Source organism: Pavona decussata, unplaced genomic scaffold, assembly GCF_977016875.1.
Source record: "Pavona decussata unplaced genomic scaffold, jaPavDecu1.1 SCAFFOLD_2, whole genome shotgun sequence".
NCBI lineage: Eukaryota > Metazoa > Cnidaria > Anthozoa > Scleractinia > Agariciidae > Pavona > Pavona decussata.
In genome coordinates this window covers 1,210,453-1,230,089 of record NW_028145426.1, presented here as the reverse complement: position 1 = coordinate 1,230,089, position 19,637 = coordinate 1,210,453, and the positions used below count along the sequence as shown (strand labels likewise).

Here is a 19,637-nt window from a genome sequence, read left to right as displayed (position 1 = left end):
GGAGATCTTTTTCTCTGCCTTGTTTGATCTTCCATTAACTTACAAGGGCTGACGCTCAGTGGGAATTTCATGGGTTCGCAGCTTTAGCGCTTTAACATACACTGTAGAGTTAATTCTCTGATCCATCATTTGTGGCACAACATTTACTTGTGTTTTGGCCGATGGTTAATAAGTTTAATTTTTTTAGTCTTAATAGCCCTTTTCACGGTTAACTCTGCACATTTGCATTACAATGAAATCTAGCATGTACGTGAGGCAATTTCGGGCTATTTTGTAGTTTTATCCCGAAATTGCCTCGCATCCACGTTGGATAACATTGTAATGCAAATGAGAAAAATCAACCGTGAAAAGGGCTATTGCTTAGAAACCTGACTTTTCCTCAAGCTCGGTATATGTCATTCGTTCTGCCTTCTTTTTAGAGATTTTCAACGGCATCAAGATCGCTGTTAGACTTCAGGAAACTTGGAAGAGATAAGGGAATAAACTTGCAACGGTCGACATCTCGTGGTTGTACTTTCATTTTTTTTTGGGGGGGGGGGGGGAGGGAGGGGAGGAGGCAGGGAGGGGGTCATTTCGTCCTCACCAAACCGTCTCACATTTCAGAATGTTTTCGTCTGACGTCCAGATTCTGGAAATAAAACGTCACCGCCCGTGATAAGGAGAACAAAATAAAAATCTCTGAAAAAATGAGCGTGGAAAAATGGCCCACATACAAAGTTCAAAACAAAAGTCACAACTCCGTTGTTATCTGTTTCCTCTCAATTCATTCAGTTTTGTACGATGCCATGGTGAAGTCAATCGAAGACCGAAATTTAATCCTTACAATTTTGACTTATGTAAGTTCTGTGTTTAATACAATTCACCTATAAAAATAGGTCACAGGAACGCGATAACAGTGCGATACAGGTTACCGGAGCTGTGATTTACTTATGTGGCATTATAGCCGGGCGTGACCTTCTTGTAATACGTTATTGTCGCTAAACAATTGCCATTTGAAATAGGAGATGAGTAAGTAGACTATAAAGAGTCCCTTGTTTTTCTTAGAGATGGTAAAGCAAGCGAACCACGCGAACACGCGCCCGAAAATTGCCCCCCACGAGGAGACGCGACGCGCGGGCGAAAGCGTTTTTCGCGCGCTCGGGTGGTTCTTCACTTACTGCTAAGAAAAGTCAGTTTAATGAACAAGTGTTCTGGAAAAGGATTGGGTTAGCGCGTAATTGTTAGTGAACAAGTATTTGGTGTGCACAATCTAACTCAGATGATATACTCCTTTTTTTTCACGTTAATTCATTCATATTTTCAGGATCACACAACGATAATATTTAAACAAATTTCTGTTTTCCAGGATCTTTTTGGGGCCTTTAAAAGAGATTTTTGCGTACGATAACAGGGTTTGATATGTTCGGATGCTTTAGCTTAGTTTTAGGGAGACAATCCCTTCACCGCACCAAATTTAAGACCGCTGTTTACTCTCCGAAAATTCTAGCTGATCCTTTTCCGCACCCTGAGACATTTCTTTATCATTCGTAAACAAAAGAAATTATATTTTGCATGTTACGAAACTCCGGAACTCTTCTTTGTCACTTCGAAAACAAAAGAAATTATATTTTGCATGTTACGAAACTCCGGAACTCTTCCTTGTCACTTCGAAAACAAAAGAAATTATATTTTGCATGTTACGAAACTCTGACGTGACATTTCACCAAAAGAAAACTCTAGTTTTTCATTAGAATTACAGGCGAGTTTCTGAGGCGATTAAGGCCATGTACAACACCATGGTGAAATCACCCAGTGGTCAAAATTAGATTGTAACCTATTTGACCTATCAAAAGTTCCTGTGTTATAAACTGGTTATGAAACTTTGCCATGACAACAGTGGTGCTGCAAGGGCCAAGGGCCGCGACCGTGCACAATCCTTTGTTTTAACGTTCACACTACAGTTGAATACACTGTATCTATTGGTCAGTTGCTCCAACACATTTCAAAATCTAATGTGGTTTGTGCACGGTTAAGGCCAAAAATGCTAACAAAAACAAATAACAAAGAAGTTTGTCAGACTACATAACCATTGACTTTTATTAATTTTTCCTGAATCAAAATAGGTGCTGCGAGCGCAAAACAGTCATGGAACTGTCGTTACTGCAGTAGTGTGGCATAGCAACTGGATGAGACTGACAATTGATATGTTTTATAGGACATAAAAAAGTGTTGTGCCATGGGTTTTGAACAGAGGATGAATTGTGAGCAAACACGTACTCGGGTAGAACATCTAACATTTGCGACCGTACAGAAAGACATTTCTTTAGGATCATTTTCAATTGAACAAGGAAATAATTTCTGCAATCGTTCGAACGCATACCGAAAACAAGGTTAAAACAGACGATTTGGCAATGAGACAAAAGTTTTTTTTATTAACATTGGGAGTTTTTATCTCGTAAAAGAGTTATGAATATAATGTTATCTTAACAATAAACAGAAGTCGCACATCCGCCAAATATTCAAGAGCGCAATGAGTCAGTCGGAAATAAAAACAACAACGGGAAACTGGTGCCAAGTGCAAAACTAATACTGACTACACTCTATTCAAAATAAATATTAATGCAATGTTTGGAAGAAGTAAACGGACAAAATGTCTTCACCGCTGGCCAGCAAAATCTAACTGTTGTTACAAAATGAAAATTGCTTTTGAAAATACGAATTTTTCTAAAAAGACTGATCCAGTGCAAATTACTATAGTGGTAAATTTAAAAATATAAATTTAAATTTAGTGGTAACATTTGTAACGCTGAACTGCAGGAGACCTGCTCCAAACAGCACCTCCAAATTTCTACTTTGCTAATTTCTAATTTTATCGTCTCGTGAATAGTTAGACCACGAAATAAGTTAACACACAAACATTGCATTTATGACCGTATAAAATACTTTAAAATCTATTGAACGAGCAAAAGTCAGACTAAAAGAATGTGTGAACGATCTTGGATCACTTTTCATACATAGCTAACCAGAAAATAACCACGTATTATGTGAAAATGTGCAACAAAAGCACAAGTCTATTTCTATGTACAAACTTTTATGACCAGTCGAGGAAGCAGTGCATGACAAAAACAACAACCTAAACAATCAGATATTAAGAATCCCAGCTGGCGTGGAGCTCAACAATTGGTTATTTTCTATGGCTAAGGAGTTCAACTCCATCGTAAGGACAAAAAATTGGCGTTCAAAAACTAAAAGGTTTGTTCCTTGAAGACAAGGTACGACTTCAACGAAGTCTGGTTCCCTGCAACAACAAAAACACAACAGTAAATTGGCCAAACATCTGTGATCATTTAAAAATGTAAATTAACGGATGCTTCCCCAAATTGTACGAATTCCGAGATCACTAGCTCTACACCCTTGCTGCTTCGAAAAGAAAGTTAAAATAGCTTTTTTTAAAATAATTATCGATTTTTGACAATTGTAATCTTTGATTTTTCTCTGTTTTCCATTTCTTTCTTGTTGACCCGCATTTGTAGCAGGACATTCAATCTTAAATCTTGAGAGGAAACCTAATTTTTCACAATTCTTGTGGTTTCGCTTAACTTTCCTCGCCATTTCATCTTCTTTTATTTTGTTTTGAATTTGTTTTCTTGACTCTCTAATGTTAAGTATGGCAAAATAAAACTAAAATGAAACAAGTCTGCCCACAGCTTCTACTGGATTAGCTAACATCAGTATCGGAACAGGACTGCTATATAGATTTCTATAACTCTCTGTAATCGTGTAAAAGATGGCAAATTGACCGACTGTGTCCTCTTCCGGAACTCTAAACTGTCTGCCACACTTTAAGACTGTCTCGTAACATTTTTACTGCGTTACTCTTGCAGCAACCTTTACTCAGTAAGTCTCTATGCGCGCCGTCGGGGATTCATGATATGTTTTTTTCATTTTCGGGTCTTGTTCTATTTTAATGCAAATGCACGTGGAAAATAGAACGTGATTCTTCCACTTGTGGGTGGGAAAAAACCGGGTTTATTTTATAAAACCTCGCAATACTAAATTCAGCGATTACGTAGAGATCTGATTATTTCTGGAGAAAGTATATGGAAAAACAAAAACAACAATTGCGATTTCAATGAAGAAATTAAGTATGTACCCTGCAACGATACACATTTTTGGCGAAATTTAAATTCAAACTTGTGTTTTACCTTCAGTTTGCATCAGAACTCTGTGAAAATACATATTTTTGCCAAATGCGCGCCGTCGGGGATTCATGATATGTTTTTCATTTTCGGGTCTTGCTCTATTTTAATGCAATTACACAAAAAAATAGAACGTGATTCTTCCACTTGTAGGTGGGAAAAAACCGGGTTTATTTTATAAAACCTCGCAATACTAAATTCAGCGATTACGTAGAGATCTGATTATTTCTGGAGAAAGTATATGGAAAAACAAAAACAACAATTGCGATTTCAATGAAGAAATTAAGTATGTACCCTGCAACGATACACATTTTTGGCGAAATTTAAATTCAAACTTGTGTTTTACCTTCAGTTTGCATCAGAACTCTGTGAAAATACATATATTTGCCAAATCTAGTAAATACAAAATCGTGCTATTTAACTCGAAATTGATTTAAATTGAACTTCCCCTCCACTGGTCTAAGTGCCATCCAACACAGACGAAATGAATCCCACCCAGCCCTCCCTGGTGCATGTGCAATGTTACGTACCTGGTAATTTCGAGCTGGAATTGGAGGTGGTAGAGAACCTTCTGGACTCTTTGGAGACTTAGGAGGGAGGGGTGGAGCTCCGTCGTTTTCTGCCACTTTACGATTTCTATTGTTGTTCTGCTAACGAGGGAAACGAGAATTACGAAAACATGATAAGACTCTATGTATACTTTTTTTATCCTGTGGCTAGTGGAATTCGGGATTCAGAATAGGCTATCACGGAGGCGTTAACGCGGGATGTTTTGGTCGATGAAAGCATTAACTTTAAATGCACGTTGAATGGCTACCCACAGTCACAATCTGTTTGTACGTACAAATAAATAATCAAAGGCATTTATTGGCGAGCTTGTTGATAGACACAGGTTTCATTTGGCACTTTGATAGCTCAATTGAATAATTAGATGAGGAAGTCTTCAAACCTTAGCTTGTGGCCTGATTTGAAATATTTGCTGAAAACACGTAATATTACATAGCTGTACATAACAATCCCTGTGTCTTAAGAGCTCAATAAAGAAAAATAGACAAAAAGCCTTCCTAAATGAAAATTCATTCGTCGCTATTTTAAGCCTGTAAAATAACCTAAAAAACGCGAAAATCATTAACTTGCGACGGGATATCGAATTTTAGCCTACGACTTAGGTGGAGTAAAAAACAACAACAACAACAGGAAACAAAAAGGAACAATTTTCTTGTCACCTTTGCGTCTAGCACACCAAGCAGGTCTATATAATCTGCTTCTTCTTGGGATTCCTAAGAAAAAGCAATGAAAAGAAAATCAAGTCCCACCACGTTGTATTGGTTACCGAAAATCAGCCGTTAAACGGGCCAACAGCCTGTCCGCTAAAACGTCTAATTGAACCTGATGAAAGAGAAATTGATGAGTGAGACGACGACGACGACGACGACGACGACGACGACGACGACGACGACGACGACGACGACGACGACGACGACGACGACTACTACTACTACTACTACTACTACTACTACTACTACTACTACTACACAATCAGAAAAGCTAACACAATGGTTAATTAGGGTGGCCCTCGATAAATATACAGAATTAAATAAGAAATTTAAGAGTGACAAATCGAGTTATAACGTAATCGAACAGGTTTAAAATTAAGTAAAATTGGGAAAAAACCTAAAAATTATCCCTGACTTAAATTGTTTTTAACTAGTCTAAACTATTTACCTTAGCGTCAACAGTTTTTAAGCAGTCAGTTACCGTTGAAGGAGAGGACCCTTCATTCCATCTCGTGAGGTGTAACAGATACCGATGAAAAAGTAGTATACGCAAGCTAGTTCAAAGTCTGCCAAACAACGCACATCTCCATAGCAACTGTCTCCTTAGTTACTAACCTGTCCACACGGCAGAACAAGAAGATCTCCATCGGCAGTTATTGGTTCCTGTTTTAATCATAAAAAAAATGAAAATACTAATAAAATAGTAAGAAAAAGATTCAGATTTTTATTCATGATTATAATTCCTCTTAATCCTGGCTGACCTAGTGGTTTTAGCTTGCCTTATTCTCTAGCATTGTATGTGAAACGCGTTAACCAGTGGAAAGGGTTTTACTCATCAAGTTTTGAGTCTATGGATGAAATCATAAGGAGTGACCATAAAAATGAAAGCTACTGAGAGCAGTACTTTCCTGTGGTGCTGTTTATTATCTTGTTGAAGGCAATTGTAACTCTTGAGTATGTGGATAAAATCGTAAAGTGTGAATGTTGAAATAAAAGCCACTGAGCAATACTTTCCTGTGGGGCCGTTTATTATGCTGTACAAGGTGATTCTTACTCTTGAATCTGTGGATGAAATCCTAAAGTGTGACTATTCAAATAAAAGCTACAAAGCTGTACTTTCCTGCGATGCTGTTTACTATGCTGTGGTTTTAACTTTTGAATCTCTGGATGAAATCCTAAAGTGTGACCATTCAAATGAAAGCTACTGAGCAGTACTTTCTTGTGGTGTTGTTTATTATGCTGTACACGTCGATTAAACTCTTGAGTCTGTGGATGAAATCCTAACGTGTTACCATCCAAATGAAAGCTACTGAGCAGTACTTTCTTGTGGTGTTATTTACTATGCTGTACACGCCGATTCAACTCTCGAATCTGTGGATGAAGTCCTAAAGTGTAACCATTCAAGTGAAAGCCACTGAACAGTCAGTGAACAGTACTTTCCTTTCGTGGTGTTTGTTTTGTATTTTTTTTAAAACAATAAGCCATTAGAGTAAACCTGTACCTTTTTATGTACCTCCACCATTTCCTTGAGGGATTTGTAGACTCTCGGCATTCCGACGATAACAAATTTTCCTGAGCGAGTCTGGTCGATCATAAAATGCTTGCACCGATTCTGCACCCTGACAAGAATATGGAGATGGAATGTAAATGACTGCAAACGGAAAGACCACCCACTAAACGAAGAAATACTGTAGCGCAAACACATTTGTAAACTTCAAGATATCGCTATCTTCATCGCTATCTTCACGTACATAGCCAAGAACAGGCCGCTAGCCTTTCTTGGACATCGTTTCGCGACAGAACGTAAATGGGTAAACTAGGCTTGAGAAGGGCATAAGAAAATATCGTTTTACTTCTCTGTCGAAGTACTTAGCCCGGTATGGCAGTAACATTACAAAGTACATAACTATTTTCAAATATCTTTACGGAAGAAAGACTGACCAGTTGCCTACGATGTGAACATGGAACTACCATGAAACAAACCCAAGTCGTCAGAGAGAAGGACTTGAGCCCAGGAATTCTAGATTACAAGTCCAGGGGCCCGTTTCTCGAAAGTCCCGGTAACTTACCGGGCCCGATAAGTATATTTTTAAACATTTTTTCGACGATTACACAGTGATTACAGACATGGTACTTGGCAAATCTTTTCATAGAATTATAAGATTTTAAAATTTAGTGTCCAAAGCTGACAAAAATTGACTTCTGTTAAGAAACATTTATCATCAAAGACACTCATCGGGCCCGGTAAGTTACCGGGACTTTCGAGAAACGGGCCCCTGTACCCTAACCCCAGCCTGTAGGTAACGCCGACAGTGTGTGTGCTTATTTTTTGTTCCTTAAATTATTATTGTTGTCAAAAGTGTCTGTTTACTCATGCTCTAAGCGGTTTCCGCTGGTCAGCTCACCTGTAGGACAGCGTATAACCAAACCGGCTCTCACTGACACGAATCAAGAAACAACCCACTGGCTTGTTTGACAGCAGGCGCTCAGATTCTCTGCAAACAAACATCCATCAACATAAGGGACATACAACTTTAACCTGAACGCCACTCCATAACAAGAGAATTAATAGCTGCACCAAGCAAGCTAGAGACAGTCGATTTATTTATCAGAGAAGAACATCAAATCGTACTCAACCAGTTTGCCGACTGTTTTGCTCAAACTGCAGAGCGGGAGGTCACAAGCAGGCAAGGTGATAAGAATAAAGAAATCACTGCCAAGTGATCAGTAGCGGAGACTGCTTTAATGTACCCCAAAATTCTCATATCTAGAGCTCTCGTCCCGGTTGGTTAAAAGTTATACGATCTATAACGGTATCTAACTTTCTATCAACTGGAATGACGTAATTGGACAATTTCATCCGCGTGATAGCGATCTATTCACTGGATAAGAGTTATTCGCTCTTTGACAACCAAGGTCTGGCCGATATTTCTTGGGACAGCTAACAAATAACGCGTAAAGGACGCATGTGTAAACTGGACCCATATTTAGCATGAAAATACAAAACTGAATGCAAGGCTGGCACTACGGCAAAGGGCAGATTTATTAGTGGCCAATATTTCGACTAATAGAATTAGTCTTCCTTAGGGCCAGAGCTATACTGAAGGAAAATATAGTAACGGCTCCTTAAATTAAAGTTTGAAAAATACATGGAAAAAAATGATTGGCTAATACATGATATGAAGACAGCGTACTTGCAAATATGAGATACCAAAAATATAGAAGTGTATAATCAAGGTTCAGCGTTCGTTTTTCTGGTTAATGCCTTCTGGAGATAACGTTTTCCCTCTATAAATTAGAAAAGCCTCGCGTGCCTTACGGCGGGAGGCTTCAGTATAGCTCAGTATAGCTCTGGCCCTGAGGAAGACTAATTCTATTAGTCGAAATATTGGCCACTAATAAATCTGCCCTTTGCCGTAGTGCCAGCCTTGCATTCAGTTTTGTATTTTCACGTTCAAGTGACGCCTGACACGAGGTCTTTCACAAGAGAGATCCGGCAAAATTACCAGCAAGTTTAATTCCAGCGTTGTGTGGACCTCTGCATTCAAAAGTTTTCATATTTAGCAGTCAACATAAGGTTGTTGACCCCATCCCCCCCCCCCCCCCCCGCCAACCTCATCCAACCATTGTTGATATTCACTGGAATCATGCAGAATGTAAACACTGCGAGAAATCAATAACGAACATTGCGTGGAGGAAGGGCAGGGAAGACAGCTTTCAGTGTAATGTTTTCTGAAACCGTCCCAAGCTTTTGGGTCAGGATTTAAAGAAAATGCGTGGAGATTAGTGGAGAGAGTTGGGGGTCGTAGTTCCCGGTGTTGTGGTGTGGTCTTTGTGTGTATATTCTCATGGTTGGGTGGGTAAATGCTCGGAGATATAAGCTGCATAAGCTACTCTAAAATCCGAGGGTAAATAAAGATATGATATGATATGAAAATGTTATGATGTGATCTTTGGACTGACCTCCTGGAAATGATCCCATGAAACCACTCACTGAACACTCCACTGGCCTCTTGTACCACTCCTTTGGGAGCTTGGGTCTCTTGAAACCACTGTACCGCACTGTAAAGAAGAAAGATTGAAGTTACCTCACAGGCAAGACTGTGCAGTCTCTGGGTTTCTTTAAAATTCTTGTTTTGTATCACACACTTCGGTTATGATATATACACAGTAAACTTTTATGTTCAGATATTAAATTATAGATTCATATTCAGATTCACGACCCCGTCTTGAGTTAAGATATATGCCAAGCAGTGTTTCTTGGCATAAGTCTATTCTATCATTGGACTAACAATAGCCTATTGTTACGAAACACTTAAGATATGGGCGAGATTCACAAAGCCCTTCTACGTTCAGATGTATCCTAAGGACGGTGCCTACTTTTGTTACTGCGCATACGTTCTGCACATCTCGAGATACTCGGGTTTCCTATGGGTGGTGCCTACTAATACAGGGATATTTTTACGCGGTTTAAAACTATGCGGAGAAAGCAGAACTTTGCAAGTGCTCTTGGTATCCCAAAAGAAAACTGGGGGTAACCATGCATTTTTCAGAGATAATAAAGCTTCAATTTAGAAAAAGACGCCATACATTGCTTTGTATTTTACTGCTTTTTAGAATATTTGTTGCTTAATTATCTCTAAAAAAATGCTCCGCTACCCCACCCCTCCCTCATTTTCTTTCTGGATTCCAGTAGCCCATATTAAGATCTGCTTTTCCCGCATAGTCATAAACTGTACATAAATACTTCTGTATTAGGTAGCACTGTCCGTAAGTATTGTTCCCACCAACAATAGTCTGGCCCCTGAGCTCCACGTTTAGTGAACTAAATACGAAGTGGCGGAAATTTGCTCTTCAGTCAAAGTTAATAATTTTCTTTAACTGAACGTGTCAGTTTGACTTGGCAACAAAAAAAAACTACCAAAACCTTGTTTGGTGAACCTTGAAATTTTAAATGATCCAGAACGTAAACGCGGACGAAAGATTTAAATATGAAACAGATTTAGAAAATTTAATTGTTGTAAAGAAGGTCGTAATTTTCTTTGAGACCTTAATGGAACTCGAACCCTTGACCTCTCGATACCATTCCGGTGAGTTTTCAATTCGCAATTGCATAGCTTGCAATAAATGGGATAGTCATCTCTGTTATTTAAACTAAACAAACATACAAACAAACAAATGTAAACATACGCTGCCTTGTTTGGCACGCCTCCAAATCCACTCTTGATTGGATCAGGTTGAGCTATAAACTCATCCTCTTCATCTTCAAGGTCATCAGTGAGCTCGTCAATAAACTACAGTAACAAACACTCAGGTTATGTTTGCTGCTTTAGAATTCTTTGTACCAAGGTGAAGTTAGCTATTCTTATTTAATTCCGTATAGGGAGACGGTTAGGGCGTGGGAGTTGTAATCCGGTTGCTGGAGTTGTTTTCGGTAACCACGAGTTCAACTCCTTGGCTGTCTGCCTTCTGCCAGTTAGGTTTTTTAACCTGTTCTGTTGAATTTAGTTTATTTGTTTCCCATGATTTGTCTGTTATTTCAGCGGATTGCTTGAAAACTAGCTTGGTATAGCCAAGCGCACTATTAACAAAACATCTACATTTTTTCTTTTTCTGTAGACTGTGAGCAGTCTCTCTTTTGCCTGAAAATTCGCGGGAAGAACGCAAACAACAGAGCAAGCACTCACGCGCGCGAGCGGCAAAGCTGCGTGTCCCCCGCGCTCTCCTCGCGGCTTCGCCGCTCGCGCGCGCGACTCGCTCCTCCAATATCTTGCTTATTTTTCGCCACGGATTTTCGAGCAAAAGAGAGACTGCTTGCAGTCTACTTTTTCTGTAAAAGAGTTTAGAATACCTCAATTTCCTCAAGCGATCCTTTACATGTCGTCTTAGGGGGTAGTCCCAAAGCATCCGGTGGGGGTGGGGGAAAGTCATCTTCGTCGTCAACAGAAGAGGATGAAAAATCCAAGGCAATGTAGTTGAGAGTTCTTTTCCTTAGAATTTCTAATTCAAAGCAAAACGGTAAATAGCGCAGAAAATGGTTATTAGCTTCCATGTTCAAAACGATAAAGAATAACTAGACCATGGAAATAATCAAAGCGCTGAAAGCAAGCTCTTGAATTTAACAGGTGAATGAAATGACATCTCGGATTATGTCTAAGGTTATATGTTTCTTTGATTTTCATACCTACAGTATGAGCAGCAGTTGTTCGCTAATGTGAAAAGCAAGACGTGATTTGTAGAAAAGTTCTCGACAAATGACTAACTATAACTATAGAGAGAATGAAAACAGAATAAAACACGAACGAAAAGACACAAAACTTAAATTTGCAAGGTTTTGGCTCCGACAAATTTTCATTGACCTACAGATGGTTTGCATTACCGCCATGTTGGTGGACAAAACAAACGAAAATTTGTTCATATAGTTGCATGAAAATGGCAGTTAAGTCCTAGAAGAGAAAAATCTTATTGTTCCTTTACAACAACATGGCCGCCATGACGTCACATGCAAACCATCAACATACCTAAAAGTAACAGGACAACATAAACGCAAGATGCATAAAAGAAACAATCTCACAAAAACCATCATTACACTATACCTTTGATTTCTTGACCATTTTCGCGATTCGCAAACCATGACGCTGTTGTTTGTAGAACTATTTCCTAACATTGGGAATTAAGTTCAAGCTCGTGGAAAAGTCACTATTCTTGTGCTTGGCGTCTTTTGTGATTCGCCGAATGCACCTGTTTTACCTCCGTAACTGAATAGCTCGACCAAACGAATTATTCGCCTGTAATAAATTATTCGTCTTTCAAGAGAACTACAGCTTTCTTACGTAACACTACCTAATCGATGGAACAAGCAACAAGTGTTCCTTTTTTAATGAAGGAAAATGTCGCTCTTGTTGTTTTATTTCGATCTTACCTTCCTTTTTCCTGTGGTCATGTTGCTGCAGTTCGTCTTGTTTCAGAAACAAGTTATTTCCACAAGCACAAGAATGTTTCAGAAATATCGCAGCCTTTTTGGAGTTGATCATAGCTTCTTCACGGAGCCTTTTGTATCTTCTTCTAGCCAGGAATCCGCGCACAACTTTTACAAGTAAGAGAAAAAGAAATCATTGAATTGTTGAATCATGGCTTGTATAACAGCGGCCGGTCACGCATATACCGATGTCTCATAACAGATACATACGCTATGCTAAAGAGACGTATGGCAAAGCAGCATAAACTTTAAGGACTTAATGTATGTAGTACATATAAAATCGCTGTTGTAACTATGTATAAGCAAGGCTCTGAAAAGGTTCCGCCAGGTTACTTAGAGAAATGTTGCTGTTGTAGAACACTTTTGTACACTCACTTGTCCGACAGGCAAGCTTCCAGTCCGTCAAAAGCCTTTTTTATTTTCAATAACGTTGCTCGATCGATCAAGTATGTGAGTAAGGCGTGTGCCCGCTGCGAATGAGTATTTCTTCGCGTTCGCGCTTAGTGAAATCCTAAACACTTTTACATCTAGTTCACAAACCGAAGATCTGTGCACGAACTAACAATACGTATGTTGATCGAACATCAACAGGCAAGAAACAAAAACCGATAAACAGAGAACGTGAGAAAGTGTTCGGGTAAGTACAACTTGAAAGTAGCTTGCCCAAACTACAGGTTGGCTGTAATACTTAAGCTCACGTCGAGACTTGCATTGTCCGTTTCGTCTCTGGTTGAAACCAACCAGAATGCGTTTATCAAACAACTAATACGCAAGACTCGGTGTCCGCACAGCTACTGCGCTTGGCACCAGGTTCTTATTTTTGCGCACTTGGAACGGAGTGGCTGTATGTTTCCTGCTCTTAGCATCCTGGCGCATGCTCTCTTGGCTTGGTGGCGGTTGCTATAGTGATGTTGTGCACGACTGTTGATTGGCTTACTGTGTCATTTGCGTTGGACGTAATTTGCCTGAAGTAGCTCGCTTGGTTTTGGTTTTTCGACGGGAAAACAGGGAAAAGAGGTGCAGAAAAACACATTTGCATGTACCTCTGCAAAATATTCATTTCTCGAATGGGAAGGGGATAAACAAACAACAGCAACGACAGCAGCGGCAACAAGATAAACAAGGTCTCTGCTATGAGTTGACTTGCTAAGTCTGTAAATAGCGATAAAGGCACTTTCTGGTCTTTCACATTTGAGTAACCTGCTAGCAGAGCGTCCTCTCGGGGACGTAAACAAGCCAACTACGCGAAATATTAGAGACGCCAACTACTTCGTACATGCTAAAAGACTTGCCAGATAGAAACGCTCTGCTAGCAGGGTAAATATGACGGGTTACCAAAACAGACAGAGCCCTGTACCTTTCTGTATTGTAATCACAGCCTCTTGAGCCTTTTGCAGCTGTTCAGCCAACTTTTCCGTGTGCCAGTATTTTAAAAACACTTTAGTTCGTCTGAAGAGGGAAACAAATGGCGGCACAGGTCTTTACGTTTTGTTTGTAACGATTCCCAGAAAATAGCAAAAACCCCTTTAAGAAACGAAAAAAACTTTACGGTTATTGAATTTATCCCTCTCCCCGCCCCCCCCCCCATCCTTGTGCGTGTAAGTGAGCTAACCGACCCCAAACGCGTAAACCCGAAGCGCAAAGACCACTCCCCTCCCTCCCTCCCTCCCCCCCAACCAACTCTCGGTTCTTTTTTTCACTCGCGAGCTCGAGCTATACAATTGTACCTTTAAGCTTGTGTTTCACCGTTTTCCCGTTAAACTAAATGTTCTTGTGCAGGTATCTATGCTCACTTCGCTAGTGAAAATCAGGTTAAAGGCTATTTATACCGCGACATTTTTCAAATGATAATAATAGAGCAAAGAAGTCTGCTACGGTGTAATTGTTTGAAAATGTAAAGACACAAAACTCACCCTATTTGCCAGTCCGTCAGTCGCGATTTTTTGAGTATTTGCCTGCAGGTGGATTCGTTGGTCGGTAGGTTTGTTGTGTATAACACAAGTTCGTACCTACAGGAGTCGCCAAAAAAGAACAGATTTCATGAGCTTATTTGAAAGACTTTACACTTTGAATTTCACTTAAGGGCCTTGGTATACAAACCCGAGTCGACTGCTAGCCGTCAGGGCACAAACCCGGATGGCGAAGTCTACGTTTATCCGGGCTGCCTGTAATGCAAGGCGGGTTCGCTCAACGCGGAGCAATGAAGTGGTAGGACACGGCTCAGACTCAAACGTCCAGTCTTCCTTTCTTGGCGTAGGAGCCTAAACTGGTCCAAACAACACGCCAACAACAACTTCATTGCAAACCATAGTTTATAACAAACATAAGAGCTAATGAAACAATCGTCGTTCCAAAGCTCCGAAACGCAGTTTACTTGTATTCGGTTGGAAACCAGCTATTTCGTCTGCCTACTTAAGCTGCCATCCCTCGTTTTTTTTAATTTCTATTTGGTCTCCTTCCTTTCTGAAGAAATCAATTCCCACCGCTTTAACACAAGCACTCCTTTAACACAAGTACACGACCGTATGGACAGTGAGTGGTGGTATTAACGGTACCCCTTTTGGTTTTTGGCCTCTAACGCAAACGTTTTAGGACTTGTTAAGAAATCTATGAGAAATTAAAGGAGCGCGTGACAAACCCAAGGGAATTCTGCGTCGAGGACTATTTATTTGTGGTTCCACATTACACTGACCTATCCACAAAGTCAGCGAATGGAATCCTCACTGCATAGCCTTGTCTGCGGATCCGAGTCGTCTCCAACACTCCAGTGTAAGCCAGCTAGCATAAAAACAAATACGGTTAAGGACCGACTACACAGGCACTTTCTGGATATATCCTTTTTTCGGGGGAGGGGGGGGGGGGAAGGGGACGCACAGTGTCGCGCTCAAGTTGGGTCTTTAAATCGCGCGTATTTAAACTAGCTGCGACTTTAGCCCGATTTGGAATGCGATATTGCAAGGATTTCCGTCGAAAGCTTGGTGCAAATTTGTGGCCTTTTTTTAGAAGAAAAGGGACCAAAAATTACCTACGAGATGTAACCATGACCAGACGAGGAGTTTTGTTCACGCACGACCTTTTCAAAGTTTGTGTACCTTTTTCGGATAAAAAACGCTGCACAAACTCGATTCTTCTGCTCTCGCAGGCTAATGGCCTCTTCATATGGCTGGCCTGGTTAGCGGGACGAATTTTTTTCCCGTTCATATGGGAAATTTCAGCCCGGTTACCGAGAACAAAAAGGCGTGATTCTTCACTTTGACCTTCTCTTCCTTTGAACGTTTGTCGAAATCATTCGGCAGCTGTGAAGCACCCATTGGCCCGAACAAAAAAACATCAGCTATATAAAGTTTCGCCATCACTGTTTGCAGTTTCTGGTATTAAATTTGCTCATCAGCGCCGAAATGAAGGCTTCTGTAAGCCATTTTATCATTTGTCCCGGTAACCGGCTAGGATTTTCAGCCCGGTTACCGAGATCTGGGCTTGCCCGCCTTCTCTCATGAACACATCAAAATTTCTATATAGGAAAGAACAGTGAAAGAGCGGTGAGGCGAGATCTCGAAAACCGAGCCATTCCGCTTTACCGGGATCTTATGAAGAGACCCTTAGCCATTTGTCTGCGCGGAAGAAATCCTTGTACCGTAGCGTGTGCGCATACTCTATTGCAAAACTGCTGCTCAAGATTACTACTTTTCCTAAAAATGGCGGCGATATCGCATTGAAATCCAGCTTAAGCACACAATATCGCGGAGGAAAGCGCGACAGAAATCTCACGTGTTATCGTTTGGGCACTAACAGAAGATAGTCACTTATGCGAGGCAGCAAGGACAAGATAAATATGACTGCGATCAGATTCATTTGGGGCTTTTAATGGAGACGGTAGCTAAAAGGATGCTGTAAAGAAATGCTATTATCCTTTCAGTATTTCTTTATGCATTTGAAAACAGTTTCACACAATCGAAAAATATTTACAACAGTTTGCAGCCCGAGGTTCCAAAAATCTTTCAGAAGTTTTCAAAACGATTTTTAGAAAGGTCTTAAATTAATTCTAGGAAGGAAGACAAAAAAATGTTACGCTTTGAATATGATGAAAATTACTGAAGTTTGTAATGTAATACACTGAGATGGAAACTGGAATAGACTAGCTGTTGTCAATCCGAATTGCCTTTGTGCTGATAGCGATCTAACTTGATATGTTAAAATAGTAAGGAGCGACGAGGCGTGCAAAAATTTGCTTGATGTTATTTCGTCGAAAAAACGCCCACTTATTCTTGTGGTAATAAAATTGTCCCAATGTCTGCATTTTTTTAAAAGATCGTCATTCAAATGAAAGTCCAATACAATATATATCTTTGCATTCTTTTTTCAATTGCTTGCCTAATATCTGATTATGAACGTCCTTAAAAATAGAACGAAGTTTTTCTTTTTTCCACAGAACCAACATTTAAAACCGCCTTCTTTCAGTTTTGAATATGAGTAACAATTCCCAACACAGGCAGTCCAAGTTGCATGAGCTATATCTTGTCCAATTACACGTGGAACAATGAAACAAAAGGGAAAATACGGCACAAAGAGTGTGTGGTGTTGACATACGTTAGAGACCATTTTATGCCAACATTTCTCGTTACACAGTTTCTATAATGAATTCGAAGAATTCGTTTAAGCCCATTATAAGGGCCAATGTTAGACAGGATTAAAGGAAGTCGCGCTCCAAACGGTTAGTCATATTTGGTAGACAATGTTAAGAACTTGCTCATTCAGGCTCTGATAATACAATTTAGACCGAGTCTTGGTGTAGTTTTCAGAACCCTTAGTAATCGCTTTTAGGTAACGAAACTCGCTTTCCAACGTAGGCCTAAGTTTATCGAGTCTTACAGACACATCTTATCTGTTCAACTGTTACGTACGCCAATTTAAAGTATAAAGTAAAAACATTCACAAGAAAATTCCAGTTTTTACCTGTTCTTTCACATACTTGATGTCAAGACTGTCGGATATCTGAGAACATCAAACAGATACAAGAAACACATTAAACAATGTTAATGTTAAAACCCTTTCAATTAAACGTTCTTCTAAATCTAATACAATGTAACTTGATTTGATTAATTTCTACATTAAATAATATTATTGTATCTTTATCTAGTTTGAGTTAATGTTTCTTTTAGCGGAATTGGCACTATGTAAATAAAGATTATTGTTATTATTATAAATATTTTACGGGCAGCTAAAAGGATGAGACGAGACCTGTAGAATGAAGATTAGCAGAATGTTCACCAAAACAATACATTTTGATATTCCACTATATTAGTCTGTCTACCGTTTCCTATTTTCTTGCCTAAATGTCGTCTAGAACTACACTGACAGTTAATTGTCTTCCTCTTACCTGCTTTCTGCACAAACGAACTGTATCTTCACAGCAAATAAAGAGAAATTGCAATTTAAATTAGCCATTTTCTTACGAGTGCAAAACACACTTTAGGTTTATGAGTTAAGGGTTACTTTTTACCCACCAGGAGGATTATTCAATATAATGTATATTAGTTTATCCCTGAGAAAACTGCTGCTACAGAGAAATAATCTTACAATTTAACGTACATTGGTGTTAGACAAAAAATGCCATCGTCAAATTTCATACCCTCGCCAGTAGGAACGTGGCCTTTTTGCTTGCACTTCTGATATGGGTGTAAAATTCGGCAAATAATCATTATTTCTTGACAGAAGAATGGTGGTGATTTTATTTGAAACGACAGCGTGCAAAGTGGAATACTCCTTGCAGTTTAAAAACGGCAACAGAAGGTACATAGAGACCGTTTCGTTTTCAAAACTTCAGAATAGTTCCATCAACCGACTAGCTTGTGTAGCGGTCGTTTTTCTTTCGGAGAGAGCGCACGAGGCTTGTGAAGTTATGCTCCTTTTTCCAGGAAAATAATAGAAAGATAGTGTTCGCTTCTCGAGCTCGCTTGAAAGGAAACAAATACCGTGCAGGCTATCAACCGACCGACAAGCAACACCATCGCCATTTTCAGTATTTAGTTTCATCGACAAAAGCGGCGAATCGGTTCCGTGTTTAATAATCGTATCGTTTACAGTGCGGTTTTGAGGTCATGAAGCCGCGCTGATTTTACAAGCTAGTCTTTAAAAATGTCCTACTAACGTTAAACCAGGGCTGGCCTGGTCTGGATAATAGCGAAATTTTAACTAACTATCCACTGATTGCCTACCTTTCCCAGGTCTCTATTCTACGTTCTGCCTTGTCATACTCTGAGCTCTAAACTGTAGCCAATCTATTGTCAATCTTGTCAATAACAATATAAGAATATCATAGAATGCTATGATTATGTGATATGCAAACTCAATATGTAAAGCACTGTACTGGTAATGTGTCCAATATGCGTTTGCGTATTAAAAACGCGAGCTATATTTATTATAAGTTTTATACTTTCACTGTTTTTGTCAAAACTTTGTGCCGTGTAATGTATCTGTTAAAAAGAGTATGTGAAAAAAGCCTTTACATAAAAGCTCTTGTCAAGTCCTTTCGTGTGGTATTGCTCATTATGCTGTTCGAGATAGTGTTAGCTTCTTAAAGCGGTTATTAAATTGACTGACCAAAATAATTAGTATTTGCTTTGGTTTTACTTTACTACGTTCTGTGATTGGTTAACAAACTAGCACTACTTTCTCAACCGATAAGAAGTGAGGGGCAAAAAAACAAAACCAATCGTGACTTATAGTGACTTGATCGCACGCGCTTTCCCGCGCTTTCCGTCGGTTACATGTATCTTTAATTTGATTTATTTTGTAATTGTAATTATTGTATTTTAACAGGGAAGAGCCACCCAGTGGATCTGTTAATAAACCATTATTATTATTATTATTATTATTATTATTATTATTATCTGCCGTGAGTTCTGATTGGTTTGTTGCGCTGTTTACGTGTGTTGTGATTGGCAGAGTAATTACTTTGGTTTTGGTTTTACGACACTCGCTCATGAGATCTAAAGTGTGACTATTCAGATTAATGTCCCTGAGCAGTAATTTCGTCCGGTATTGATTATGCTGTGCACAAAATCACATATACAAGGCATTTTAAAGAAAAATGGGAAAAATACAACACTGCATAATTTTGTATTGTTTCTTTGGAGAAGTCATTTCAAAAACTCGTGCTTCGGGATTCATCAGGTTTCCAAACGCTCGAAAACAATAAAACCA

At 39.4% G+C, this 19,637-nt stretch overlaps 1 protein-coding gene across 2 annotated transcripts in view; it reads right to left on the bottom strand.

Moving 5' to 3' along the window:
• Positions 1-2,383: 2,383 nt before the first annotated feature.
• The window catches only part of LOC146489904 (myosin-IIIb-like), a 43,071-nt gene continuing 25,817 nt past the window's right edge, over positions 2,384-19,637 (bottom strand). For both annotated transcript variants that reach the window (XM_085113686.1, XM_085113615.1), the window contains exons 19-32: positions 17,388-17,426; positions 15,127-15,212; positions 14,348-14,443; positions 13,792-13,883; positions 12,378-12,542; positions 11,307-11,455; positions 10,646-10,749; positions 9,419-9,517; positions 7,861-7,950; positions 6,957-7,074; positions 6,071-6,118; positions 5,405-5,458; positions 4,709-4,825; positions 2,384-3,277 (exon numbers count right to left, since the gene is read on the bottom strand). In XM_085113686.1, the coding sequence (XP_084969812.1) occupies positions 3,260-3,277; positions 4,709-4,825; positions 5,405-5,458; positions 6,071-6,118; positions 6,957-7,074; positions 7,861-7,950; positions 9,419-9,517; positions 10,646-10,749; positions 11,307-11,455; positions 12,378-12,542; positions 13,792-13,883; positions 14,348-14,443; positions 15,127-15,212; positions 17,388-17,426 (1,275 nt within the window). In that variant the 3' untranslated portion in view covers positions 2,384-3,259. The remainder of the gene's footprint in view (positions 3,278-4,708; positions 4,826-5,404; positions 5,459-6,070; positions 6,119-6,956; positions 7,075-7,860; positions 7,951-9,418; positions 9,518-10,645; positions 10,750-11,306; positions 11,456-12,377; positions 12,543-13,791; positions 13,884-14,347; positions 14,444-15,126; positions 15,213-17,387; positions 17,427-19,637) is intronic.